The sequence below is a fragment of the Gambusia affinis genome, linkage group LG04 (genome assembly GCF_019740435.1).
Source record: "Gambusia affinis linkage group LG04, SWU_Gaff_1.0, whole genome shotgun sequence".
Taxonomy (NCBI): Eukaryota; Metazoa; Chordata; class Actinopteri; order Cyprinodontiformes; family Poeciliidae; genus Gambusia; species Gambusia affinis.
The window spans coordinates 28,708,641-28,731,352 of NC_057871.1; the positions used below are offsets into that span (position 1 = coordinate 28,708,641).

The following is a 22,712-nucleotide window of genomic DNA, read 5'->3' on the forward strand; positions in this document are numbered from 1 at the left end:
TTGGTTTTTCTCCTCAGTGTGGATGTTAGTGACTGAAGTCTGCCCCAGGAGCAGGCTGACATCATAACCCAGATATTTGACACGCCCAGTTTCCTCACTTCAGAGTTCCTATGGTGACTGTCACCATTGGGAAAATCTCTATTAGTAACTTCAAAACCACATTATTTTATTGTATAAAATAAGTAATAAATTATAGCTTAATATGTTGTGGTTCTGGATCAGGTCACCAGGGGTTCTGGTCCACTTCTCCATAGCTTTCAGGTTAGAGCTCCCTTTCTATTGGTGGGTCGCTTCAGAGCCATAAAATGCTGGAGTCCAGCCTCTCCCATGTTCTGACAGAACAACTGGCCCCAGGACGGGGCCAGTTGTCTAAAAAAAGCTTCCCCAAAGCATGATGCTTCCACCTCCATCCTCATAGCTGGGAGCTCTTGGGATTTTTCCACTCCACACCTTATGGATCTCCAATCAACTCTCTGATGGGCTTTGCTTCTCAATCAAAACTGGTTCCTCTTGTTGGTTTGTTTACGTTTTCTTTCCACTAAACTGATGCAGTCGATTCATAGGGGCCAAAGTTTGTTGAGAATCACTGTCATATCTGGTGTCTCACGATTAGGTTCTGCCACAATTTGTGGTCCTTTCCAGTCAAATTTTCTGAAAAGCTGAATTCTGGGTTTTCCATTAACTGGAAGCAAAGAAGAAAAAAAAAACCCTACAAGATCGTTTTAATGACACTGAGTTTCAGTTCTTGAACTGAATTGTTATAATGTATTTAATCTTGTACACTTGAGTTATCATGTGCATTAAAAACAGTGCGTAGATTTTCATTCATTAATAATAAAGTAATATCAGGAGTGGCAATGACTTACACACTTCATCTTTTAATCAAAGAGGACTGGAGGCTTCAATTAACTACTGCTAGTCATCTTCTGGTCCAGTCTTAGTTAGATTAGAGCGCAAATAATTAATGTTATACTAAAAATCTGTAAGGGCCAAACATTTCAGTAGCATGGATAATGAAGAACCAGTAGGGGGAGCAAGTGTTCAGTTAAATTCAGAATAGACCTTGAGAAATACTAATACATTTTTTTATTTAGAACGTACTTCAGTAAATGCTTGAGAAAGGTTGCACAACTTTAAACACTGTTTAAGTTTTAATGCTTTCCAAACACGACTGATTAAACGTCCACCGGTTTAATCCACGAGTCCATTAATCGAGAACTTGTAGATAGTTTTTAGGGACGAGGGCCCGTTTTCCCCTCAAGTCCCCCAGAAACCATTCACCATCCACCGACTCCAGGTTGGTGACGATGTCCCCGACCTGTGGGTGAAGGAAGAGGACAGGTGGGTTGGGGTCTGAGTTTTGGTTCCGTATTGAGTAAGAATGAAGACGACAAAACACCACTGTACCTGGAGTGACAGCTCCTCCTCACAGTCTGATGTGAAGCTGTACAGAGCCGTTCCTCTCAGGCAGCCAGCGGCTCCATCCTGCTGCTCTCCTGATGAGAAAAACAGCAAAGTGTTAAGCTGTTTAACGGTGCTTCGCTAGGCTTTTATCATATCTGATCATTCGGAAGGCGATATTGGATTGAGGACCAAAATTACAACATTTGTTCCATTTTCAGCAGCTGCCGTAAACTTTCACCCTGCTCTGAGTCAAACCAGCCAAACCCTTTGAAATACATGTTACCCTCCTCACCTGTGGTGGCGCTGCACCAAGAACTACTGAAGAAAACAACACAAAAACCTCTGAAGAAGATGCTGACCGCAGCTTCCTTCTTTGCAAAATGCCGGGATGGCCAACAAATCAATAACAACATATATTGCAATAACACAGCCAACAGAAGATACGACCAATAAAATGTCCAATAATTACATTGTACTCTGATCCAGAACCGAACAGCATTCTGGGAGATGTATGTAGAGGAAAGGCTATTACTTTACTTCTCACGGCGAGCTAAGCAAGGTCGGTAACATCAACAAACTCATTCGCTCTCTGGTTACCAAGCAACAACCTGTTGAGTAACTTGTGAAGCAGCAGTTTTATGTCTTGCCAACGTGCCTCATAACTGCTTCAGAAGGAAAAAACAACAATTTGGAGAGAAAACTGTTGATAAAACAGGGGAACTTGTGTCATCAGTCTGACAGGATATCAGATATTTTAAAACAAAAAGTTATCTATAATGACTGATATCACACCCTTATAGCCTATTGTAATACGTTTTTCAGCCATAATCGTCCAGCATGTGATTTTAGCTGTTGGAGGATTTCTCTTTTGTTTTGGTATATAAAAAAAAATATCTAGCCTACAGGCCATTTCTGCCTTTAGTGCAGGACTCACACTTATTTTGGTTGTATTTACCCAGAGTGCCCTGCACTTTACTCCACTTCCTGCATTTGGAGTGGTCTCTGAACCGCTTGGTGTTCACATATACATTTGAACCGCACCAGAATTCACTTCAACCGAACTGAAACCAAGGACTATAGGCGGACCAGAATTTATTTACGCATTCACACCTCCCCAAGCAAGCCGAACTTTCTAGACAAATGGACTGGAGTTGGATTAAAGCAGATCGAACAGGGCTGGTGTGAATGGACTCTCGGATGAAATAGCAGCAGCTGCACAAGTGAGGGCTACATTCTGCTGGTTCTCTGTTCACGTGGATCGGGTTATGACGTGCACATTTATTTATCAGTTTGTCACATGATTAAATACTAAATATCTGAATAGAGAACTTTCTCCTCATCCTAACTCTTAACAGCAGGGTGTTAAGAGTAAGGACTCTTAACACCCTGCTGAGAACTATCTGTACCTGACGAGATGTTGACGAAGGCCCTGGGAAACATGCCCTCCCTGCCGTTGAGCTTGCCACTGCTCCACTCCTCGCTCAGGTGCTCAGTGATCAGGATGCAGTCATCCTTCTGAAACGACAGCTCGTCCTGGGTCTTTGCTGCGTAGTCGTACAGAGCCACCGCCCACTGCACACCAGACCCGGCGGTTTCAGGACGGACATGGACGCAAACGAGCGAATCAGAATGTAAATTTAAGTTATAAGCATCCATCGGGTTTCTGTTTTAGGTTCATGTGTTCCCGTCTGATCTTTGGTGACATTAATGCTTGTGTAAATAATGGCTACCTGGGCAGGTTTGGCAGCTGCTGCTTGTCCAAAGGCAGAATGAGCAGCAAGACCTGTGGAAACAATAATAATAATAATGATAATAATAACAAAGCAGCACCAAGCTTACATTTGACACACAGGATCTGGCAGAGTTCCAGTCTGCTGCAGGTGTCTTCATTTGCAACTGGGCTCATTAGAGGGTGCTTTAAAAAGCTAACCGCTAGCTTACATCTGCACTAAAACCATGTTTGGTGTGTCTGATATTGTTGGAACAAGTATTTGTGTCCAAGTTTCCTAATAATTTGAGCCACTCGGTCGCTCTGAGAAGAAATTAAGCTGCCTGGTTCGTTTTGGGACAACGGAGAAACAGAGCTAGTGGTCCCACAATGACGCCTTCGAACCGGGCTATCGTTTCTGGTTGTCCTCATGTTTGAGTCGTACTGAAGCCCAGTTTGTAAAACCGTTTTCTTGAGATTTACTCGTTATCTTGAGAAAACCATCAGGAAAAAATTATGCAGAACTCTCCGCTCTCAGCTTCTAAAGACTAGAATGGCATCTGGAGACTTATGGTCAAAGAACACTGACCAGAAAACTGTCGTCTCACTGCTTGTGCCCAGTGTGCAGCACGGTGGTGGCAGCCATGTTGTGGGGGTTTCTGACAGCGGCAGTACTGCACTGCACAAACCAACATTTTGTGTTTGTGTCCAGCTTGGTGTTCCAACAGGACAACGATCCCAAACAAAGTTTACAGCAGGGTAACATAAAGCTTCTAGAGCTTCCTGTCAAAGCCCAACCTTCACTCTGCAGACAGTTTGTTGACTTCAAAGCTGGATCCATGTCAGGAAACTAACCGACTCAAATAAACTCCACCAAATCTCACATATTGAGGCAAGATGAAGCCAGGAGCCTGTTGATGGTTGTAAAAAGCATGTGGTCAATGTGGAACTTGACGCCCATGGCTTGTTTGAACCCGTATCTATAATTTTGACCCAATGTGGATAAAATCTTGTGCATTTTTTATTTTTTTTTACTACGTAATCAATCCACCTTTGGGTGAAAATAACGGCTGAAATTAATCTTTTATTTACTGTAAACTTGAAACATTTTGTTGGTAAAACAGAATAGGTGAACATTAATCTACATGGAAGGGCTGCACAGTGGCGCAGTTGGTAGAGCTGTTGGCTTGCAGCAAGAAGGACCTGGGTTTGATTCCTGGCCCCAGGTCTTTCTGCATAGAGTTTGCATGTTCTCCCTGTGCATGGTGGATTCTCTCTGGGTACTCCGGCTTCCTCCCACATTCCAGAAACATGACTGTTGGGTTAATTGGTTTCTCTAGGTGTGTGTGCGCGTGGTTGTGTGTCCTGTATGTCTCTGTGTTGCCCTGCAACAGACTGGCGATCTGTCCAGGGTGTAATCAAGGTGGGAGTTGCTGACGTGTATTTGGATGCGGAGTCTCCTCTGTCAGGGCCGGACTTAAATGAAACAAAAACAGAGACACAAATTCCTCCGAGGCAAGAGAAACAACTCCATGAAGACTGAAGAACAGATGAGGTCATTTCATTAAAGGGGCAGTATTATGGATTTTCCAGCCATATTTTATAGCCCAATCAAGTAACTATATTATCTTTAGTTGCTATAATTGATTTTGTAATTTAGCGCCTTGAGATTGGGCCTCTGTCTCTTTAAAAACTCCCGGTCTCATTGAAAATCCATCTTTTAAACCTTTGACAACGTTTTAACCGGCGTTGTTAGGTCCACCCAGAGGTTTTCCACAGTTCAATGGTTGCCACGGGAGATTGAAGGATTTTTCAAACAAGCATGTAAGAATCAAAGCAACACTCCAGGTAACGCTAAAACAAAAAAAACAGTCTATTTACATAATACCGCCCCTTTAAGATGACAGGATGAGGCTGAACCCGGTTCAGATTACTTCAGCTAAAGCAGAACCAACATGAGGTGTGACTCGTCCTCACCTGGCAGCGCCACCCCGGCAGCCGGACCCGGCTGCTGCCTCGGGGGCGGAGGCAGATCCTCGATGACCTCCACGTAGTTCAGGGGGAAGATGCCCACAGAGACGCCGACCTGCCCCCGAGCCCAGCCCTCCGCCACGTACTCCTTCAGCTGGATCACGTCTCCCTCCGAGAAGGACAGCTCGTCACTGTGCTCCCCCTCGAACTCGAACCGGGCCACACACCTGGGACCGCTGCCAGGGACAATTCATACGTCTAGTCAGCCTCTGAGGATGGTTGGACAAGGACGACGCAAAGGTTCAAAACCCAACAGAACAGTACCTGACGGAGGCAGCTTGCGTCTTCTTCTTCTTCTTGGTTAACGGTTTGGGTGAATTGGACTAATTGGAGAAAGAAAAAAATCACCATCAACTTTCTTTCATTCATAGATTTTCTCTACGTTATATTTGTAGAATGGGTGCTGGCTTGAAACCTACCAGCACTTTAACGTAACTGATGGGAAAGAACCCAGTAGAGCCGTTACAGGTGCCTCTATACCACTGGCTGTCCACCTGCTCCACTTCAGTCACAACGTCTCCTGCTGAGAGGCTCAGCTCCGTCGGACCCTCTGTGGTTACAACCACAGATTCAAATAAAACACAGCTTTCTCTAAGATTGATTTAAGAAAAGGAAGAAAAAAAAACACCACAGCAAAGAGCAAAATGTCTAGAAATGTTGTATTCACCTGTTTCCTTAAAGAAATCCAGACTTACCAGCTGTTTTTAAAAGTCATCTGATTAGTACATAGCAGAGATGCAAGTTATCAATTAGTGAGTCGCATTTTATTATTCTTATTGATATACTATCGATTATTATTACAAATGAGAAGCAGGCATTTTCTTAAAAGCCAGTTTTTTTTCTTTAAGAGGGCTGATTGTTTCCATAATAAGAAAGGCAAAATTTTTCATAATATGTGTCATGTTCCGTGTTTTTCTGTGTGTTTATTCTGATTTTCCTGTGTGTCCAAGTCTCCATGTTGTCCTGTCTCCCCTTGATTGCTTCCCAGGTGTGTCTCGTTCCCTGATTACCTCCTGTGTATTTAGTGTCACCTGTGTTCGTTGATTGTCGCGTCACTCAGTCTGCCTGTTTTGTTTGCCACGCTGTTAATTCTGTTGCTACCGGTGTGAGCCCTGGCTTCCGCTCAGCCGTGCCGCCAGAATTTTGTGGATTTATCTCCTTCATTAAATATCATTTTTCACCACACCCTGGGTTCCCGTTTGCTGCCTCACCACCTCACCACCACGCCTTATGACAATATGCTTTATTTCCTTGAAAATAAATTAATAAATAAAAAAGAAGCACATCATTAAAGTGCACATTTGTCATCTGATAATATTAGATAGTCTAAAGCAGTGGTTCCCAAAGACTTTCTGGGCCACTCTATGGATTACAATAAAATCCCCCCCCCCAAAAAGAAAAAAAAAATCTCCTGACCTGGACACACATCGTTCAACCAGACATAAACCTATACAAGTATTTTGTTTTCAAACTCCACTGAAGTTTATTTCACACTTCAGGTTGCACCAAAACACACTACAAACCATCTTTACAGTGAAACACTTTTGTGTAACTGTTTTTGTTTTGGGTTTTTTTATTCATCCATACCGCTTCCCGCACCACCCCGCAATGGCACTGTGCCCCCCCTAGGGGGCACGCCTCACACTTTGGGAACCACTGGCCTAAGCAACGTGAGTAATGGGGGATGGATTTTAATCGTCAGTTCTTTATAAATGCAGAGTCAAAGAAAGTAAACCCTTACCTGGAACAAAGTCATGCAGAGCCTTCACCTTAAGCCCATCAGTACCTCCACCCGAAGCAGCTGCACCTTCTTCCTGCAGGGAAACAGATCAGCTCTCAAACTAGCGCTTAGCCTCCACAGATTCATTTCCTAAACCAATGAATTACCTGTGGATGGGAAAAATCTGAGTCCAAAGGAGTTATGATCTTCATTTGGGACTTGTGGACTCTCCCTCTGGTTTCTCCGATCTGGCAGTCAAACTCACTGGGGCTGATCTTCTCCAGAAGCAGAACTACTTCATTTTTCTGTCAGGAAACCACCAAATTCATAAGTTTCTGTAGAACTCAGTCTACACAGTATGACTCTGTGGATGTTTTGGCCACCTGCAGAGTCAGCTCCTCTGAGTTCCTCCCGTCAAAATCAGCAGATGCAATCCCGTGAGGGAGCGGGAGCTGGTGGCGACAACACAAAATTGAAATGCCATCTCAGAAAGATGAAATTCAAAACACGCAGAGCTCTGAGCTGCCATCTTTCTCACCGTGTAGTTGTTGTAGAGGCGGTGGCCCGGACCGGGCCTGGGAGGCAGCACCAGGCCTTTCTTGGTCGGCTTCTGAGACTTGAACTTCGGCGAAGATCGCTGCGGCTCTGACTGAGATCGACCCGCTGCCTGAAGGCTGGGGGGGGCAGGTCTCCCGGGGCCCGTCCTGGCTGGAGGGGGCCGGGGAGGAAGGCTTTTGTTCCCACTGGGTTTCCTGAAGCACAGAACCCATCAGTAACCCTCAGGTGGGTCACATCTTAGTGACTTAAACTAGCTCCTATAACTCCTATATCTTGCTGAAAAGTTACTTGTAAGTTAGTTTTGTCTTATTTCATGCGTACTAAAATATTTGGACTGTAAACTCGACTAACAATATTTTGTGTTTTCGCAGTGTGGGATATAAAAACTGTTTTAACTGGCGTTCCTCTGACCTGGGTGGGAGCGGTGGCTCCTGTCCGGTGCTGAAAGTTTTCTGCAAAGCAACAACATGACAGATTTTCAGTACTCCTAATAAACGTGTGAGGTAAAGATGGGCTGCACAGTAAAACCACTGACAGCACATTTACACTACAAAGATTTAAGACTTTCCTGCTGGAGGCAAGATATTAGCTGCTTATGTTAGCAGAACCTTTCAGCCTATAGAGATGCTCATGCCTTTCACATTTCGGGGTCTCTGTGAAGTCAGTCTCACCTGAAATGACCTTGAGGAGCTAAGGCTCTCCTTATAGCTTGCTGAGGAGGAGGAGGATGAAGAGGATGAGGAGGAGGAGTTTGTTGAGCCTATGGGCTTTTTAACTGGAAGAGGAGGAGCATCATCCTGAAAGTTATCTGTCATTGAAGAGAGATCCATGTTTAATGGAAAAAATAATACAACCAACTGACATAGCTTGGTAAAAGTGCTGACAGCAGGTAAAAATGTGTGGAAACTCCACTAATTCCACTCTGGACCTGTTATGATGAAACTCCACACTCACCTGAAGGAGCCCTGCTAGGAACCCTGATGGTGGTTGGTCTTCTCCACGTGCCCTGTCTGCTGACAGAGCTGCCATCGCTGGCCAAACTATACTGAGGTTTGAGCGGCACTTTTTCAGGACAAAGAGAGAAAGCCGACCGATTAGCCATGTAGTTACACTGCATTGACGAGAAAAGGTTGGACATTCATGATGCACTGCAAAAACACAAAATCTTACCAAGTAGTTTTGGTCTAGTTTCTTATGTGACTGTCTTAGTACACTTGAAATAAGACAAAATTAACTTACATGTAACCTTTCAGCAAGACATAGGAGCTTGTCTTAAGTCAATAATTCCTTAATATTGATAAAAAAGTACAAGTTCCACTGGCAGATTATTTCACTCATGGACACTGTTACAAGTGAAATAATCTGTCAGTGGAATACGTTATTTTCTGTCATTTGATTTCTTTTTCAGAAAAGAAAATGAGAAAAACTAAATCAATTAAAATCAAATCGGTACGAAGATTTTATTTTTAAGGCCTAATTACAACCTTGAAGAGTGATTCAGTCTTTCACTGGAACAAAGCAGAGCAGGCCGTCTAACAGAAACAGAGCTCTACTCACTGATTGGACCGGCCACGCTCTCGCTCTCATCGTGTGAGTTGTGGTTGTTTATGTTCAGGTTGGGTCTGAGTGGCTCTTTGAATGGTTTCACTGGCGATACGGGCGGAAACGGAGCCGGTTGCTCTTCGTCGACGCTGTCGGACCTGGTCAACCCGAAAGGTCGTGACCTCAGAGGCTGACCCCCTTTGCTGTGTAAGGCCTCCAGCTCCTCTCTCACTGAATGCCCCACTGGTTTGATAGGAATCTTGGGTCTGGTGAGCGGTTCTTGGTTTTGTGAGTTTTGAGAAGCAAACATGTTCTGACTGGAGTTATTCGGGCCATTAGGTTTAAAAGTTGCAGGAGGTTTAGAAGCAACTGGGGGTCTGTAGGTGGCCCTCCTTGGTGGAAGGTCTGGTGTGGCTGCTTGTGACTCATTGTCCTCTTCGGTACCAGTTTGGCTCTCAAAAGCTTGAATTCTGGCACGGATGTTTCGGTGATTATTGTTGGCACTCATTGTTTCATCTGCATCTTCATCCAACGACTTCTCATGCGATTGGTCAAGGTAGAACCGACCCTCTTCACAGTCGCTACGCTCACTGAAGACCTCTAGTAATTCCTCCAGGTACTTATTATTGGGAATGTCTCGTGAAATAGACTGAAACGCGTCACAGTTTTCTCCAAGTGTAATCAAAGTCTGATGCTCCTCTTTTGTCGCGTTTTTGTTTAGTTTCGTTCGGGGACGTGGAACAGGTCTCTGAGCGTTGTCTAGGTTTGAAGTAGCACGTTGAACAGAAGGAGAGTCAGACTGATGAGTAGTCGCAGTTGTCCAGTGGACGGTGACGGATCTGCTTGTACTTTGGGAGTCCACCTCATCAGATCCAAAGTGGTCTGGATCACACGCACGACCACAACCCTCTGTTCTGGTGTGTTCCGCTGTTCTCTCTATAACCTTGACGCCTCTTTTTACCTCCGATGCTTTTGGAAATGAAGACCTTGGAGGCTTTTGGGGCTTTTTAGCTGAACACAGAAAGCAAATCACAATTAGAGCCCAACAGAGGCCATTTGTATAGCACATTTCACCAACAAAGCAGTTAAAAGTGCGTTACCCCATAAAACATAATAAAGTAACCATCCATGAAACAAGCAGTGAACATCACATTTTGTCAAATGTCAACATCAAAAACGTCACTGATCAAATATGTTGATCAATGTTCCAGGTATTATGAATCAAAAACAACTACAAACAGGTGAGTTTTTAGCCTTGATTTAAAAGAACTCTGTGTTTCAGCTGCTTTGCAGTTTTTTTTGGAAGTTTGTTCAAGCTTAGTGGAGCATATAAACCTAATGGTTCTTCATGTTAGGTTCTGGGGATGAAGAGCAGACCAGAACCAGAAGAGCTGAGAGCTGTGGTCCGGTCCGGTCAATTGGTAAAACAGCAACAACAACAACAAGAAGTTACAATGAAAAATTTAACATTAAAAAATGCAAGCGATTCCAAAATCTTTTATTTTTGCATTTTTCCCCCTCATCTTCCCTCCAACTTTCAGAGGTCCCCACAGCGCCCCTTATCGCAGCCTCCACTTTGAAAGACACTTACGTAAGGCAACGAGATACCAGGATCAGTCCTCACCTGCTGGGCTTCTCCCTGGATGTGGCGAGGCGGCACCGCAGTGTGGATCAGAGTCTTTCCTAAGTGGCTGAGTGTGTGTTCCTCTCTGGCGTGGGGCCGCTGTGGGCTTGGCCGGCTGATCTGTCTGTGTCTTCTCTTTAATCACCTGGTCATAGGATGGTGGCAGCTGAGTCATGAAAAAGAGCGTCGGTCGTTATCTTGTATCTGAGTGTATTGATATGTCCCAGTTTTAGGAACCTGTCTGTGAAATTAAGTCTTTTTATTTATTTATTTTTTTAGGGATGCACTGATATGAAAATTTGGGACCATGTTGACATCTGATACTGATTGCTGGTATGGCTGATGACCCATAATTACCGATGATATACATATTTTTCAACTGTTTAAAAAAAAAAAGAGACCAGAAACAAATGGCAACAAGATGAAAACATCGATTGGACTAGTTTTATTTATTGGACCAATACCAAATATGTTAAGAAAATGACTATCATTTTATGACTAATGACCAATTGATTTTAGTGCTGATATATTGTGTATCCCTAGGTTTATGCAGCAAATATGAAGAGAAAAAATGGGATAAAGCCTACTTGTGAAACAGTGGGGATGCCAGTGGACCAGCCTGCTTGAGGAGGAAAAACCACTGGGCCTCCGGCGATCCAGGCGCTTCTGGTCAGAGGTTCCACTGAGACGATGGTGATGTTTGGTCGTCTGCAGGACAAACAGCGAGTGCTTACTGAGAATGTCACACACACAAACCTCCATACACACACACACACACAAACACTTTCAATTCAATTCAAACACTATAAATACAGATTTAGCTTTGGCAGCCGATGAGGTTGCCTCATGCCTGACATTTCCACACCTTCATGAGCCAACAACTCCATCAAGATGTAGAGAGGAATGACGGTTTAATAAAAATATTCACCTCCTCTCTGCTCTGTTGTCACCTTGAGAGTTTGTTCTTGCTGAAAGAAGAAAAATGCATTCATAAACTTTGATCTGCTTGCTTTAAAAAAAGGTTTCAAAATATAATTTAATCAAAATGTGCAAAAAAAACAAAAAAAACAAAGCTAAAAGACAAGCATTTGTCTGAAAATTACTTATTTTTAATTTTTCATAAACAACATAAAAAATATAAAAATTTTCCTGACGTGTGTATATATATATATATACATACAAAAACATACTTCTTTTGATAGCAGCTCGTAGAGAAGACAGTGGTCCCTGACTAAAAATAAGAAGAATAAATCAGAATTTAAGCAAAAGTTATTAAAAAACATGATCATTTTTGTATAACCTGTAGATAAGAGCAGAATAACAAAGTAGGATGTTAAAACAAATTATAAATCTTCGTGCTAAATATCAGACTTGGTCATAATCATCAAACATAGCCACATGTAGTTCCCAATGTGCCGACAATAAAGGAAAACTAAAAACAACCGAACTCAGAAATACATTAAGGTTTCCACAGATAGAGATAAAAATGGGACATTTAATGACACACAAAGGGGAAAAAGAAAATTTACTTTAAACAAGAATTTTCCATCACATCATGTACTTTAGTGGTGTTTTAGTTCTCTCCATGGTTGTAGTAACCATCCCCACCAGGATGGTTATAGCTAATGACCTAGACTTTGATCCAGGTGTTTTAAACCAAACATGCGGAATGCCATCCTCCAGGACCGATTTTTGACACCACTGATGCACTTCAAAAGACAAATTAAAGGATGAAACGACAAATAATTCTGTGCTGAGATACAGACAAAACATGTCCCCATGAAACCTGTCATGGAGCTGGATCTATAGCTGAGGTTGCTACTAAATACAGCGGACTTGTTCCATCCAAACTTTTTTCTTTTAAATTTTTATGGTAGTAGTGCACTCGACAACAGAGCTAGGTTATGGGGCAACAGAAAAAACAACAACTTCGGGGCGCAAAATAGAATAAGGAAGAGGGGGAGGGATAAAGATGTTGGAGGGATGAAGGAAAGCTTTTCAAAGTGATTGAAAGGCAGTAGGTAAGTAATGTTAATGTATCAACAAGAGCAGACCTGGGCACCCCAGTCAAAACAAAACAGCTGTCTTTTATTTTGAAAGGGCTTGACGCACCGTTTATGAATGCACGTACGTAAATGCTAACGCACAGCAACAGGTGATGCTAGCAGCCGAATACCACGATCCACACAAAATGTCATCTCACGGTAAAAAGAAAAGTTGATTCAATTCTGCATTTTTAACAAGGCATGGACAGCGAAATATTTCTTTATTGAAGTCAAAGGCAAGGCCGTGTGTTTAGTTTGTGGTGCGAGGTGGCTGCTTAAAGGAATATAATATCCACCGTCACTATGTGACCAAACAGAAGAGATACAAGAACTTTTCAGAGAAAGAGCACATCACTGAGTCGTCTGTACTCGTAGCCAAGTTGCAAGCTCAACAAACACTTTGATCTGCCTGGCATCTAGAGGAGCTGCAGTCAAGGCAAGTTTTGTCATATCCTACAAGATTGCTAGGAAGAGCTATATATATATATATATATATAGCATATAAAAATATACAAATTTTCCTGCATACATATATATGAACCTGGTGCTATATATGAAAGACAGCGTGAATATATATATATATATATATTTTCCTGGCTTTGGATGAGACATCACAAAGCTGCTCATTTGATCAATGCAGAATTTAGCATCACGGAGGAGCTGGCAGGCATGCGGTCAATGAAAGGGACAACAACAGGGAGTGAGCTCTTAGTAGAGGTAAATGCGTGTCTGGAAAGCTTGGGTCTGAACTGGGACAAACTGGTGGGCGTGACAACAGATGGGTGTCCAAATCTCACAGGAAAAAAGTTGGTTTATTAAAGAGAATCCAGGACAAAGATACTTGAAGCTGTCTATTCCTTGTAGTATTTCAGTTTTGGTTCTTACAAGTTTTCAAGTCATTACAGTTTCAATTTGTAATTACATTTTGTAATGAGTTATTTTAATGTTACCTAAAGTGATATTAAACTCTTTAAGTTTCTGCTGTATTTAAAGTACTTTGTTTTCCCATTCATTTGCATCTGATTGGAGGTACTTTTGTGTTAGTCCTTCAAGTTGCAGCTCTGCAGGTTCGTCAGGCTTTTTCCAACACTTAAAACCATTTATTGCTCATATATGCAGTTGATCAGTTGATTAATATAACACACACCATTTCAATTGTGGAGAGATTAAAAAGTTAAAAATAAATTCAGATGTGATATTTTTTTAAACTATTAATTTGATAGTATTAATTCTCACTTCAGCCAAACCACAAATTAATTTTTATTAATATTTACTGAATATTCTTCTTAACAAAAGAATATGATTTAAATATTTTATTACAACAAGAGGTATGAGAAAATGAATAATGAGTCAAGATTAAATTTGAGTCATTGCTGGATCGGCCCTCCAACATATTTCAGATTTTTCATGCGGCCCCCTGAAGAAATTAATTGCCCACCCCTGAACAAGAGAGTTGTAAATATTCAGGTTAGCTTAAGCTAGCCTAAAATGACAGGTGGCTGTTGTTTTGTTAGAGTTGCCACACGGAGTCGTCTCGTATTTGACTGTTGATCTTTGTGTGCCGTATTGAACCGATATCAGGCGCAATTTGTTCCGTATGTCTGATAGACACAGGCTGTCACACAGATCTCAACGATAATGACCTAAACATAACACAGGAAATATTAAGGTCAGCTAAATTGTCGTGGCGGGAGCTAAATAGGACCCCGGACGCTGTTGTCATGGTTGCCTAGAGACGAACACTACGCAGCCGCGGTGAGCTGCTATCAACCTGCGTCTTTTTAAAATGTCCGCCGATTCTCCACCGTCCTTAGAGGCAAAACGTCTGGCAAAAAGACGTAAGGAGGAAGACCAACATTCCAGGCTGAACAATTTCAGTGAATATAAATAAATTTAAAAAAAAAATGTGTCGGCGATACTCAGTGACGCTGACACACCGACAGACCCATTCTGTCTGTTTGATATCAGACAAAATGGGTTAGGAGAGGAAGACTGCAGACCCGCCACAACCTAACGAACCAGAGTCTCTTCATCCATCAATCATCGCCTGAGACGGAAAAATGTAAATGGCAATTTAAAGAACAAATCATACTGATAGATTATTGGTAAGTAAATAGATATTGTGAAGAGAAACAGTTTATTTTTTCTACATTAGTTTGTTGGGGCATTCTATGTAGGAAAAATGTTGATATATTTTATTAATACAATATTTTGTGGTCCATATTATGACATGTTGGCATACACGTCAGAAAGTATGCAGTTGCGCCCCTGCTCAATCTGCTGACATGGTTGTGTCATGGCTCTCAGAGTGAAGAAGGTCGTTTCACCCTGAAGACGGTGGAGGTTCAGTTGATGTTGACAAGCTGCCTCATCACCTCAGAGACAGACGGAGCGTCTCCAGACAGAGGCAGCTCCTCATTAAGGAGCACAGAGAGCAGGAGGGGGAAGGAAAACATCTCCAGTCCTCCCTCTTGTTGTTCGTCACGGTCAACCTAATTGAGCTGCATAGCTGTAAACACAGACTGAACAGCTTATCTGTGTGTTCTGTGGTTTTAACGGCCTCCCTGTTGTTCACACTGAGATCATTGGACTAATTGGTTTATACAAACTGCTACTGAAAGAACAGCTAAAGTACGTATCAACTCGTCCTCATGTTTTCCTCCAACAGTAGAGACATACCTGTGGTCCAGACGTCGTGTTTTTGTACTCCCAATCAGATCTATGGATAAAAACACAGCTTTCCATTATTGAGGAGCAACAACTCAATGGCGTATATTTTTGAAGTTTTGTTTGAATCATGAATGTAATGAGTCCAGCAGATAAGCCCAGTAAATCATTCAACAAGTCAGCAGACAGCGTTAATAGCCGCTTTTCCATTGACCATATAAATATGGAATTTGACATTTCAAAAATAAATTTGCTTAATACGTGAACTTTGAAAAAACTTGTTTTTTTGCTAAAAATTTTGCCGCATTTTGAGTTTTCTTTTTCTTCTGCTTTTGGTCGTATTAAAATTGGTTTACTTTTGTGGTGTAAACCAACAACCGGATGTTGTCCCAGGCGCAACCCACGAAGAAGACAACAGGAAGTAGTTTTAGGATCATGGCGCAGCATGATTTTAATGACTGATAACGCGAACAAACTTATTCAAGTGTGATTTTTTTTTCATTGCCTTTGCGAAATCGTGTTTTTTCAACATTAGCTGAATGCTTGCAAAGCTTTGCGCACATGTTTAATGGAAATGCAGGTAATGTAAATATGCCAGAGTTAGATCAACAATTAATTTTCATCAGTTTTCCAAAGGCAGGTAAGAACATGAAGTATCCCACAGCTAATTGGCAGCACTGAGTTCCACTCAATTGGTTACAGGCAATTGATTGCACTCTGAAAAAAGGGTGTTGAATACTTTAGCATGCCACTGTATGTCTGAGCTGTACACTATTTCTTTTTAAATAAAGTTGCTACTACTATTACATAAAACCTGCTCTTATGAGGAAAAATAAGAACAAAGTGAACCAGTTATTGGAATCTAAAGTTAAAATAAACTACCAGCTGAGTTTTATTTTTTTTTAACCCACACCAGATAAAAGGTTTAGCCCCTTCACTTCCTGTCTGCTCAAAACATTGAATGCTTTTGAACAATAAGATCCGTGAAAAACTGATCAACAGCCTTACAAAACTTATTCAATATGAGTAATTTTTCCCTGGAGTTCCCTCCTTGTTTCTGACCATACAGCTTGAACCAGAAACAGAAGAGCCTGAACTGAACCAGCAGGGCAGAATGTGGAAGAACCAGTTCACAATTACATTTACACACCACCCTGAACACCTTCAGGACTTCCTATGCAATATTTGATTGTGACTTTAAAGTCTAACACAAACAGCCATCGAGGAAGCATGAAGTAGTTCTCTAAAAAGTAATATTCAAACGGAACAAAGAGCTGATTGTTTTTGACACCAAGAAGAAAATAGCAGGTAGATGTCGAAGGTGGCGCCAGGAGCTTCCTACGTCACTGCCGTCAGATTCACCTGTTACTGATTGACTGTAGGATCCACAGTGCTGCTGATGAAAGTTACAGTTTAACAACAGGTTCAGGTTTTGATTTTTCCCACAGAGTTTTAAGGTCAGACCATTTTCGTGGTGTAAGCTTGCAGCACACTTGCGAGAGTCTCACCGGTACCAAATGACACAACTCTATCCACATGTCTAATAATGCTCCTACCTCTGAGGCGCTAGAGGGTTAAAACACCGTCTTCAGGACAAAGGGGACATTTTCCATCGAGCTCCGTCCCTCCGGCTTGTTTCCAGTGACAGAGAACTTGAAGCTGGCAGGAACACACCTGCTGAAACAACAAGAGGAGGGACGGCCTTTGTTGTGCCTCCCATCTCCTGCATTCAGACGTTCAGCCCGGCCAATCTGGTGAGCTGGAATGTGGTTTTTCAGGAAGCAGAGAGACTGAAGCAGCCGGAATGACTCCGTCACCGCTCCAGAATCCACTAAAAGTCTTCATGATGCCCAGGTGTTAATGCACCATTCATAGCCTTAAACTCCCAAAGCTGTTTTTACATATACGGTATATATATATTATCGTCATCATATAAACTTAAAGGGGCAGTATTATGTAAAAGTCAACTTCTTTGAAATTTATATCAAGTTATAATCTTATTCCGTCATCAAAAACATACCTGGAGTGTTGCCTTCATTCTTTTATGCATGTTTCAGAAATCTTTTAATCTCCCATGGCAACCATTCAGCTGTGCAAAATGCCTGGGTGGACATAATCCTGGCTACTAGGGCAAAGCTCCTCCTCCAAGCTGCAGTTTCTAAAGTAGCCCTCCCCCATGACTCCCTCAGTTCCTTCAGACTAGCCGGCAGCAGTTAGCAAATACCTGGTGAAACTGCACATCTGCTGAGCTTTTTGTAGGAGCTACTTCTCAGTGCATCACTGGTAAAAATGTTGTTAAAGGGAAAGGAACCATGTTATGATGACTTCTTAAAAGTGAAGTTTCAGAAAGAGCAGGAGTTTTTAAAGAGACAGTTTTGAGGTGTTAAATTACTAAGTAAAACCTCCTTTAAGTCATATTTCATACAGCAATTTTATGACAACTAAAACACATAATACTGCTTCTTTCTTGATCACTTTGTGCTTTCTGATGGTCTATCAAAGTTTCCTCTCTAGGTTCCCCATTTTTTTTATGTCATGTCTTGTATCTCACCAAGAATAAATTCTACAACAATGAGGAAACAACTAAAGCTCTAGAAACCACCTACATGAGACAACCAAAATCTGAAAGTATTGTGCCTGAGAAATTCTGGTGTCTATATATGCTTCTAGATATTATAGCTCTATCTTCATTTCTGCTTACATACAGTACAGACGAAAGGTTTGGACACACCTGTGTTATTTGAGTGTTCCTTTTATTTATTTTTTAGCAGTCCATATGTCTTGCTCAGAAAGATGTAAGTAGTTTTCATTTTTTTCCCAATTTGTAAAGGTTTAGACTTCTAAGAAGGCTCTTTTTGTTTCACGTTGTCTACATTTTCTTTAGCTAAATCTCCCTTTAATTTACTAAATGTGATTGTCTTGTTTTCTATTTAGAATTAGAAATAAAGACCTTACAATGGATGGACATGAGTACTGATGTTGTTGAACGTGGAGGAAGCCGGAGCACCCGGAGTGAACCCACACCTACACGGGGAGACATTTCCCACCGTCCAGTCCTGGCTTTTTAATACTATCTAAAATGTCCAATTAACAACAACAGTAGCTCTTTTTCCAATCCCCGGCAATCACCCAACCCACACGTTAGAATTCTGCTTTTTCGTTGGTCCAATAGTGACAATTGGTGGTCAAGCTATGCTTTTATTTTGAAGAATGGTAAATGTCTTTGTGTGTTTTGCATGCTGCACTTGGTGTACTCGTGATGAGACAGCCTGATATCCTGGAAGAACCAGAAGGAAATTTTTAAAATAGCACTCTTGGAAAACAGAATGAAACTATGCGCAGTTGTGTTTTGTGATAAGAAATGGTTCTTTGTTTATGTAAGAAGCAATACGACGTTGTTGGTTAATTTGTTTACAAAGGAAAGCTGTGTATGCTGAAGGGTTAAGGACACTACATGTTCTTTTTTGTGAACATTAATGTGTTTTATATTACATAGGGGAAACATGGTGTATTGTTTTGGCGTATACTTGGTTTAATTTATATTTCGTAATGATTAAGCCTGGGAAATAATTTTATTGAGTTCAACAAGTCCAACAATCCTGTATCTGTCCAACAATTGTTTCTGTAGATTTTCTGTAATTTAATAAACGCTACATAGACTAGAATGGTGCAGCTTCAATGAACGGGTTTTCCTGATCTCGGTGTGGCTGCGCGCAGCAACTCCAACACCTCATGTTTTTTATTGGCTTCTCACGTGAACAAATATATTCACGTGTGATTCTAATTACGTTTCTTATTCAATGGAAACAGCGCAATAGCAAAAATTGTGTTTTCTCCACATTAGCTGAGCATCAACATCGTTTTGTAATGGAAATACAAATACTCATGCTCCCTGAAAGCTATCTATAATGAAACAAAAAAAATATTTGAAACCTTTGCACATCCACGGCTCATTAACCATTTAAACACCAGAGGAAAATCAAAGGAATAGCTAAAAAGCCACGTTAGATTCTGAAACTCTCAGCAGATATAGCACTCCACCACAAAACAAAAGAAAAAACCCCCACCATAAACACACACGCTTTCTCTCTTTCAGTCTCACCCACACACACACATACTAAAGCTGCTGAGATCAGCAGGGATGGATTCCCTCTCAGCTGCTCTCTCTTCAACACATGCTGCCTTTAGTCAGTCCAGCAGCAGCTGCAGCAGCTGATGGAAACAAAAGGATCTGGTTCTGGGGATCACTTGACTCCAGCTGCTACCCACCATGAAGGTAGCAGCGTTACTGTAAACATGCTCGTGGCCCTTTAAAGCTGTCAGAGTCTGGTGAGCAGAAAATACACCGTCTGCACGCCTTGTATTGAGAACCACTGCAATAAATCAATGTTTATGGGGAATTTTATTAAGTGGAGTTACTTATTAAAACTTGTTTTTATTTGGAGCCTTAAGTTTTTATAAAGGTGTAGCAGAGATTAGATCTGTGATACTGAACCAAACTCATATCTAAGCAACATCTGAATCTTAGTTTGACTTCCATGGGTCTTAACAGGTTGTTTACTGAGAAAAACACTTTTGTTATTCATAGCTACTTACTAGTCATTTTTGATGATGCAGCTTGAACACACACACAAAAACATTAAACCACATTTTACTGTAACTTTGCAGACCTCCCCAAAATTGCTTTTAAAAAATGTCCCTGTTTATGGTCCTCTCCAACAATGAGATGCGATTTACACCCTTGAGAGAAAGAGAGAATGTGTGTGTTTATGATGTTTTGGGGGTTTTTACAGTCAAAGATCAATTTAAGGCTTTACACGTCTTTTACTGAGCATATTTGTCTATGCTGCTAAATACAGCAGCTACTATAAATTACACATCATTTAAGTCATGCTAATCCACTTCGTCAAACCAAACTTCAATAGTTTTCAGAATTCTTTTTTCAGGTCACTAAAAACATCAGAAAAGTTTGTGAAGTGTTCATCTGGGGTTTCCTCTCATTGTTCAGCAGCACTAAAATCTGTCGCTGAGATTCTAAACAGAAACAGAGTCCAGAAACCTTTCAGTCTCATACCTGTTGTCCGACCTCCGTCCTGCAGAGTCTTTCTCTGCTCCTCGTCTTCATCCTCCTCGTCTTCGATAAGCCGAGTCTCTGGCATCTTCTGATATCGAAACAAAGTCAAATAGAAAACAGATAAAACTAAAGGAAACTGTTTCAGTGTGAGAGCAGCAATCAGGTCCTCCATTAACTCAGTAACACATGTTCTCCGTTCTGTACCCCTAGCTTGTCCTGGCCATGTGTGTGTGCGTGTGTGTGCATGGGTGGGTGGGTGGGTGGGTGGGGGTGAGGGGGGCAGTCCACTGATCCTGGATAAGTGGGAATGTGCAAAGTCAGAGGATGATTGGCCACAGATCAGTTTAACCCTTTAAAGTCAGGCTCAGGGATGACTTCCTCTCTCACATTCAGACAAAAGATAATATTTTTCAATACATTATCAAGAAATGTAATGAAATAGTATATTTTTGTGTGGAAAATTATTTAGTGTGATGATGTCACATTGAATGAGCATTTCACATGTTGATGTAATGTTTCCAGAGAGCTCAATCATCCTTAATCTTGTTTGTTTATTGCATCGACATCATTCTGTCCTATAAATTAGAATAATTTGTGTTTTGTGAAACAGAATAAAATGTGACTGCGTACTACTAGGGTAAGGTGACCAGATTTCCAAGACTAAATCTGGGAACGTTTCTCACTCGGCAACAAATAAGAAGCAAATTTATCAAACTAAAATTAAGAAACTGGGACAGATAAGTTTACACATTTATTAACATTTAAACATTAAAAATCAAAAATAAAAGCAGGAACATGTCTCTCCACACAGTGGTAATATTACTATTACTAATAATAAAAATAATAGCAGCAATAAAAAATTAAAACTGGACATATGGGGGAAATTGTGTACATAGTTTGTCAGTGACCATGCAAATACATGAATAACATAGTTAGTACCTCTGTTAATGAACAAAAAGCCCACAATGGTAACAGAAGTAACTTGAAACTGACAAAAGTAGTAGAAAATAGTTTAGTGGGAGAATTTGTGGGAGAAAAACATACGAAACCACGTGAAAAAAGCATGAAGACTTGATGGAGTCTTCAGTGGAGAGTCAAAACTTGTGCAGGTCACTTGGAAGAGAGCGTTGGGAATAAATAATTCTGTTTTCCTCCATCTCTCTCAGCTCTTTGCAGACTCGTACACACATACACACAGATGGATTTCACACACATAGAGCCCATGTGTGCAAAGCTAAGTTTGAACGAAACGACACGCTGGGAACGCCGACTTTAGGGCGTGGCTTAGATAGCAGCCAACAAAAGAAATGAGAAACTACTGTTTGGTTCCTCATCAAAAACCTCTTTTGATGAGGAAAACACTGTGGAGCAGATTTAATGGGAAACCAGGTGATTGTGTTTTGCACTTTGTTAAATCTATATCAATTACAGCCACATTGGCTGTAAGATAGTCTAAATTGTTTGAAAAAGTTACATTTGTCTTAATATTAATGAATTTATTTGGAAATGTTTTGATGGTTTGAAACATCTCTTTTACTAGAAAGTGTGCATCACTTCAGAGCTTTTCCTGGTTACCATAGCAATAGCAACCAATGTTACACTTCTGTCTAACTGATGATGTCACTGAGATTTGATGACATCAGCTCTGAAACCTCTTGAATATCTTGTCACTTGTGTTCTAGAACCAGAGGTGTAGCACCAAACTCACTTTGCCTAGACGTACTTACAGTGAACTGAAGTTTCTCCAGCGTAAGAAAGAAACAGAAGATGGATTCTAATCAATTATTCAAGAGGGTTATCCCTTTGCTAAGCACAATGACAGACGTGAACAAAGATCTGAACCGCCCTTACCAACTTCAAGAACAGGATTGTTCTTTAAACCGCTTTATTTCAAATATACCAAATTTTACCAGAGATGTTGAAGCTGAAAGGAAAATGAAAGAAGCAGAAGCAGAAAGGAAAATGAGAGAAAGAGTGCTGAGACACAAACCTAAAGAAAAGCAGAAGAGACAGAAAGTGACAAAATCACATGAGAAACAGGAAAATTGCGACACATCGAACTCCGATGTTAGTGGAAGCTCAGGATACAGATCAAGTCTCTCTTCAGGTATGGAAGAAATGTATGATGTGGAGAAAATGATTGCTCTGGACAGTGAATGTAGATTCAAAAGGGAGATAATAGAAAAAGATGAGGCAATAATTAGGAAAGCGCAAGAAAAGAAAATGAGACCTAAAAACCAAACTGTTTACGAACGAAATGTGGAAATTTTGAGAGAGAAACAGAACAAAGCAATGGAAGAAGCTCAAATACGGGAACTTATGAAGTTACCTCCAATAGA

The 22,712-nt window shown here is 41.2% G+C and overlaps 1 protein-coding gene across 1 annotated transcript; it reads right to left on the reverse strand.

The window, feature by feature from the left end:
* Positions 1-1,067: 1,067 nt before the first annotated feature.
* On the reverse strand, positions 1,068-20,412 carry sh3d19 (SH3 domain containing 19). Its single transcript, XM_044115700.1, has 20 exons — positions 20,374-20,412; positions 11,778-11,818; positions 11,516-11,555; positions 11,175-11,295; positions 10,588-10,753; positions 8,979-9,974; positions 8,376-8,489; positions 8,093-8,229; positions 7,833-7,873; positions 7,402-7,615; positions 7,247-7,315; positions 7,031-7,168; positions 6,885-6,957; positions 5,563-5,693; positions 5,408-5,466; positions 5,090-5,319; positions 3,135-3,187; positions 2,811-2,976; positions 1,408-1,496; positions 1,068-1,318 (listed from the first exon to the last, which is right to left on the reverse strand). The coding sequence occupies exons 6-20, from the start codon at positions 9,469-9,471 to the stop codon at positions 1,208-1,210; spliced, it is 2,118 nt and encodes a 705-aa protein (XP_043971635.1). The 5' UTR covers positions 9,472-9,974; positions 10,588-10,753; positions 11,175-11,295; positions 11,516-11,555; positions 11,778-11,818; positions 20,374-20,412; the 3' UTR covers positions 1,068-1,207.
* Between the last annotated feature and the right edge of the window lie 2,300 nt (positions 20,413-22,712).

What these genes read in the sequence shown, in the direction of transcription:
- sh3d19 (XM_044115700.1), bottom strand. Translation starts at nt 9,471, where the DNA reads ATGAGTGCCAACAATAATCACCGAAACATCCGTGCCAGAATTCAAGCT. An exon ending in CAGCTGCCAAACCTGCCCAG is followed by an intron (nt 2,977 to 3,134) that starts GTAGCCATTATT and finishes TCTGGTGTGCAG; the next exon opens with TGGGCGGTGGCTCTGTACGA. An exon ending in CTTCGTCAACATCTCGTCAG is followed by an intron (nt 1,497 to 2,810) that starts GTACAGATAGTT and finishes TTTTCTCATCAG; the next exon opens with GAGAGCAGCAGGATGGAGCC.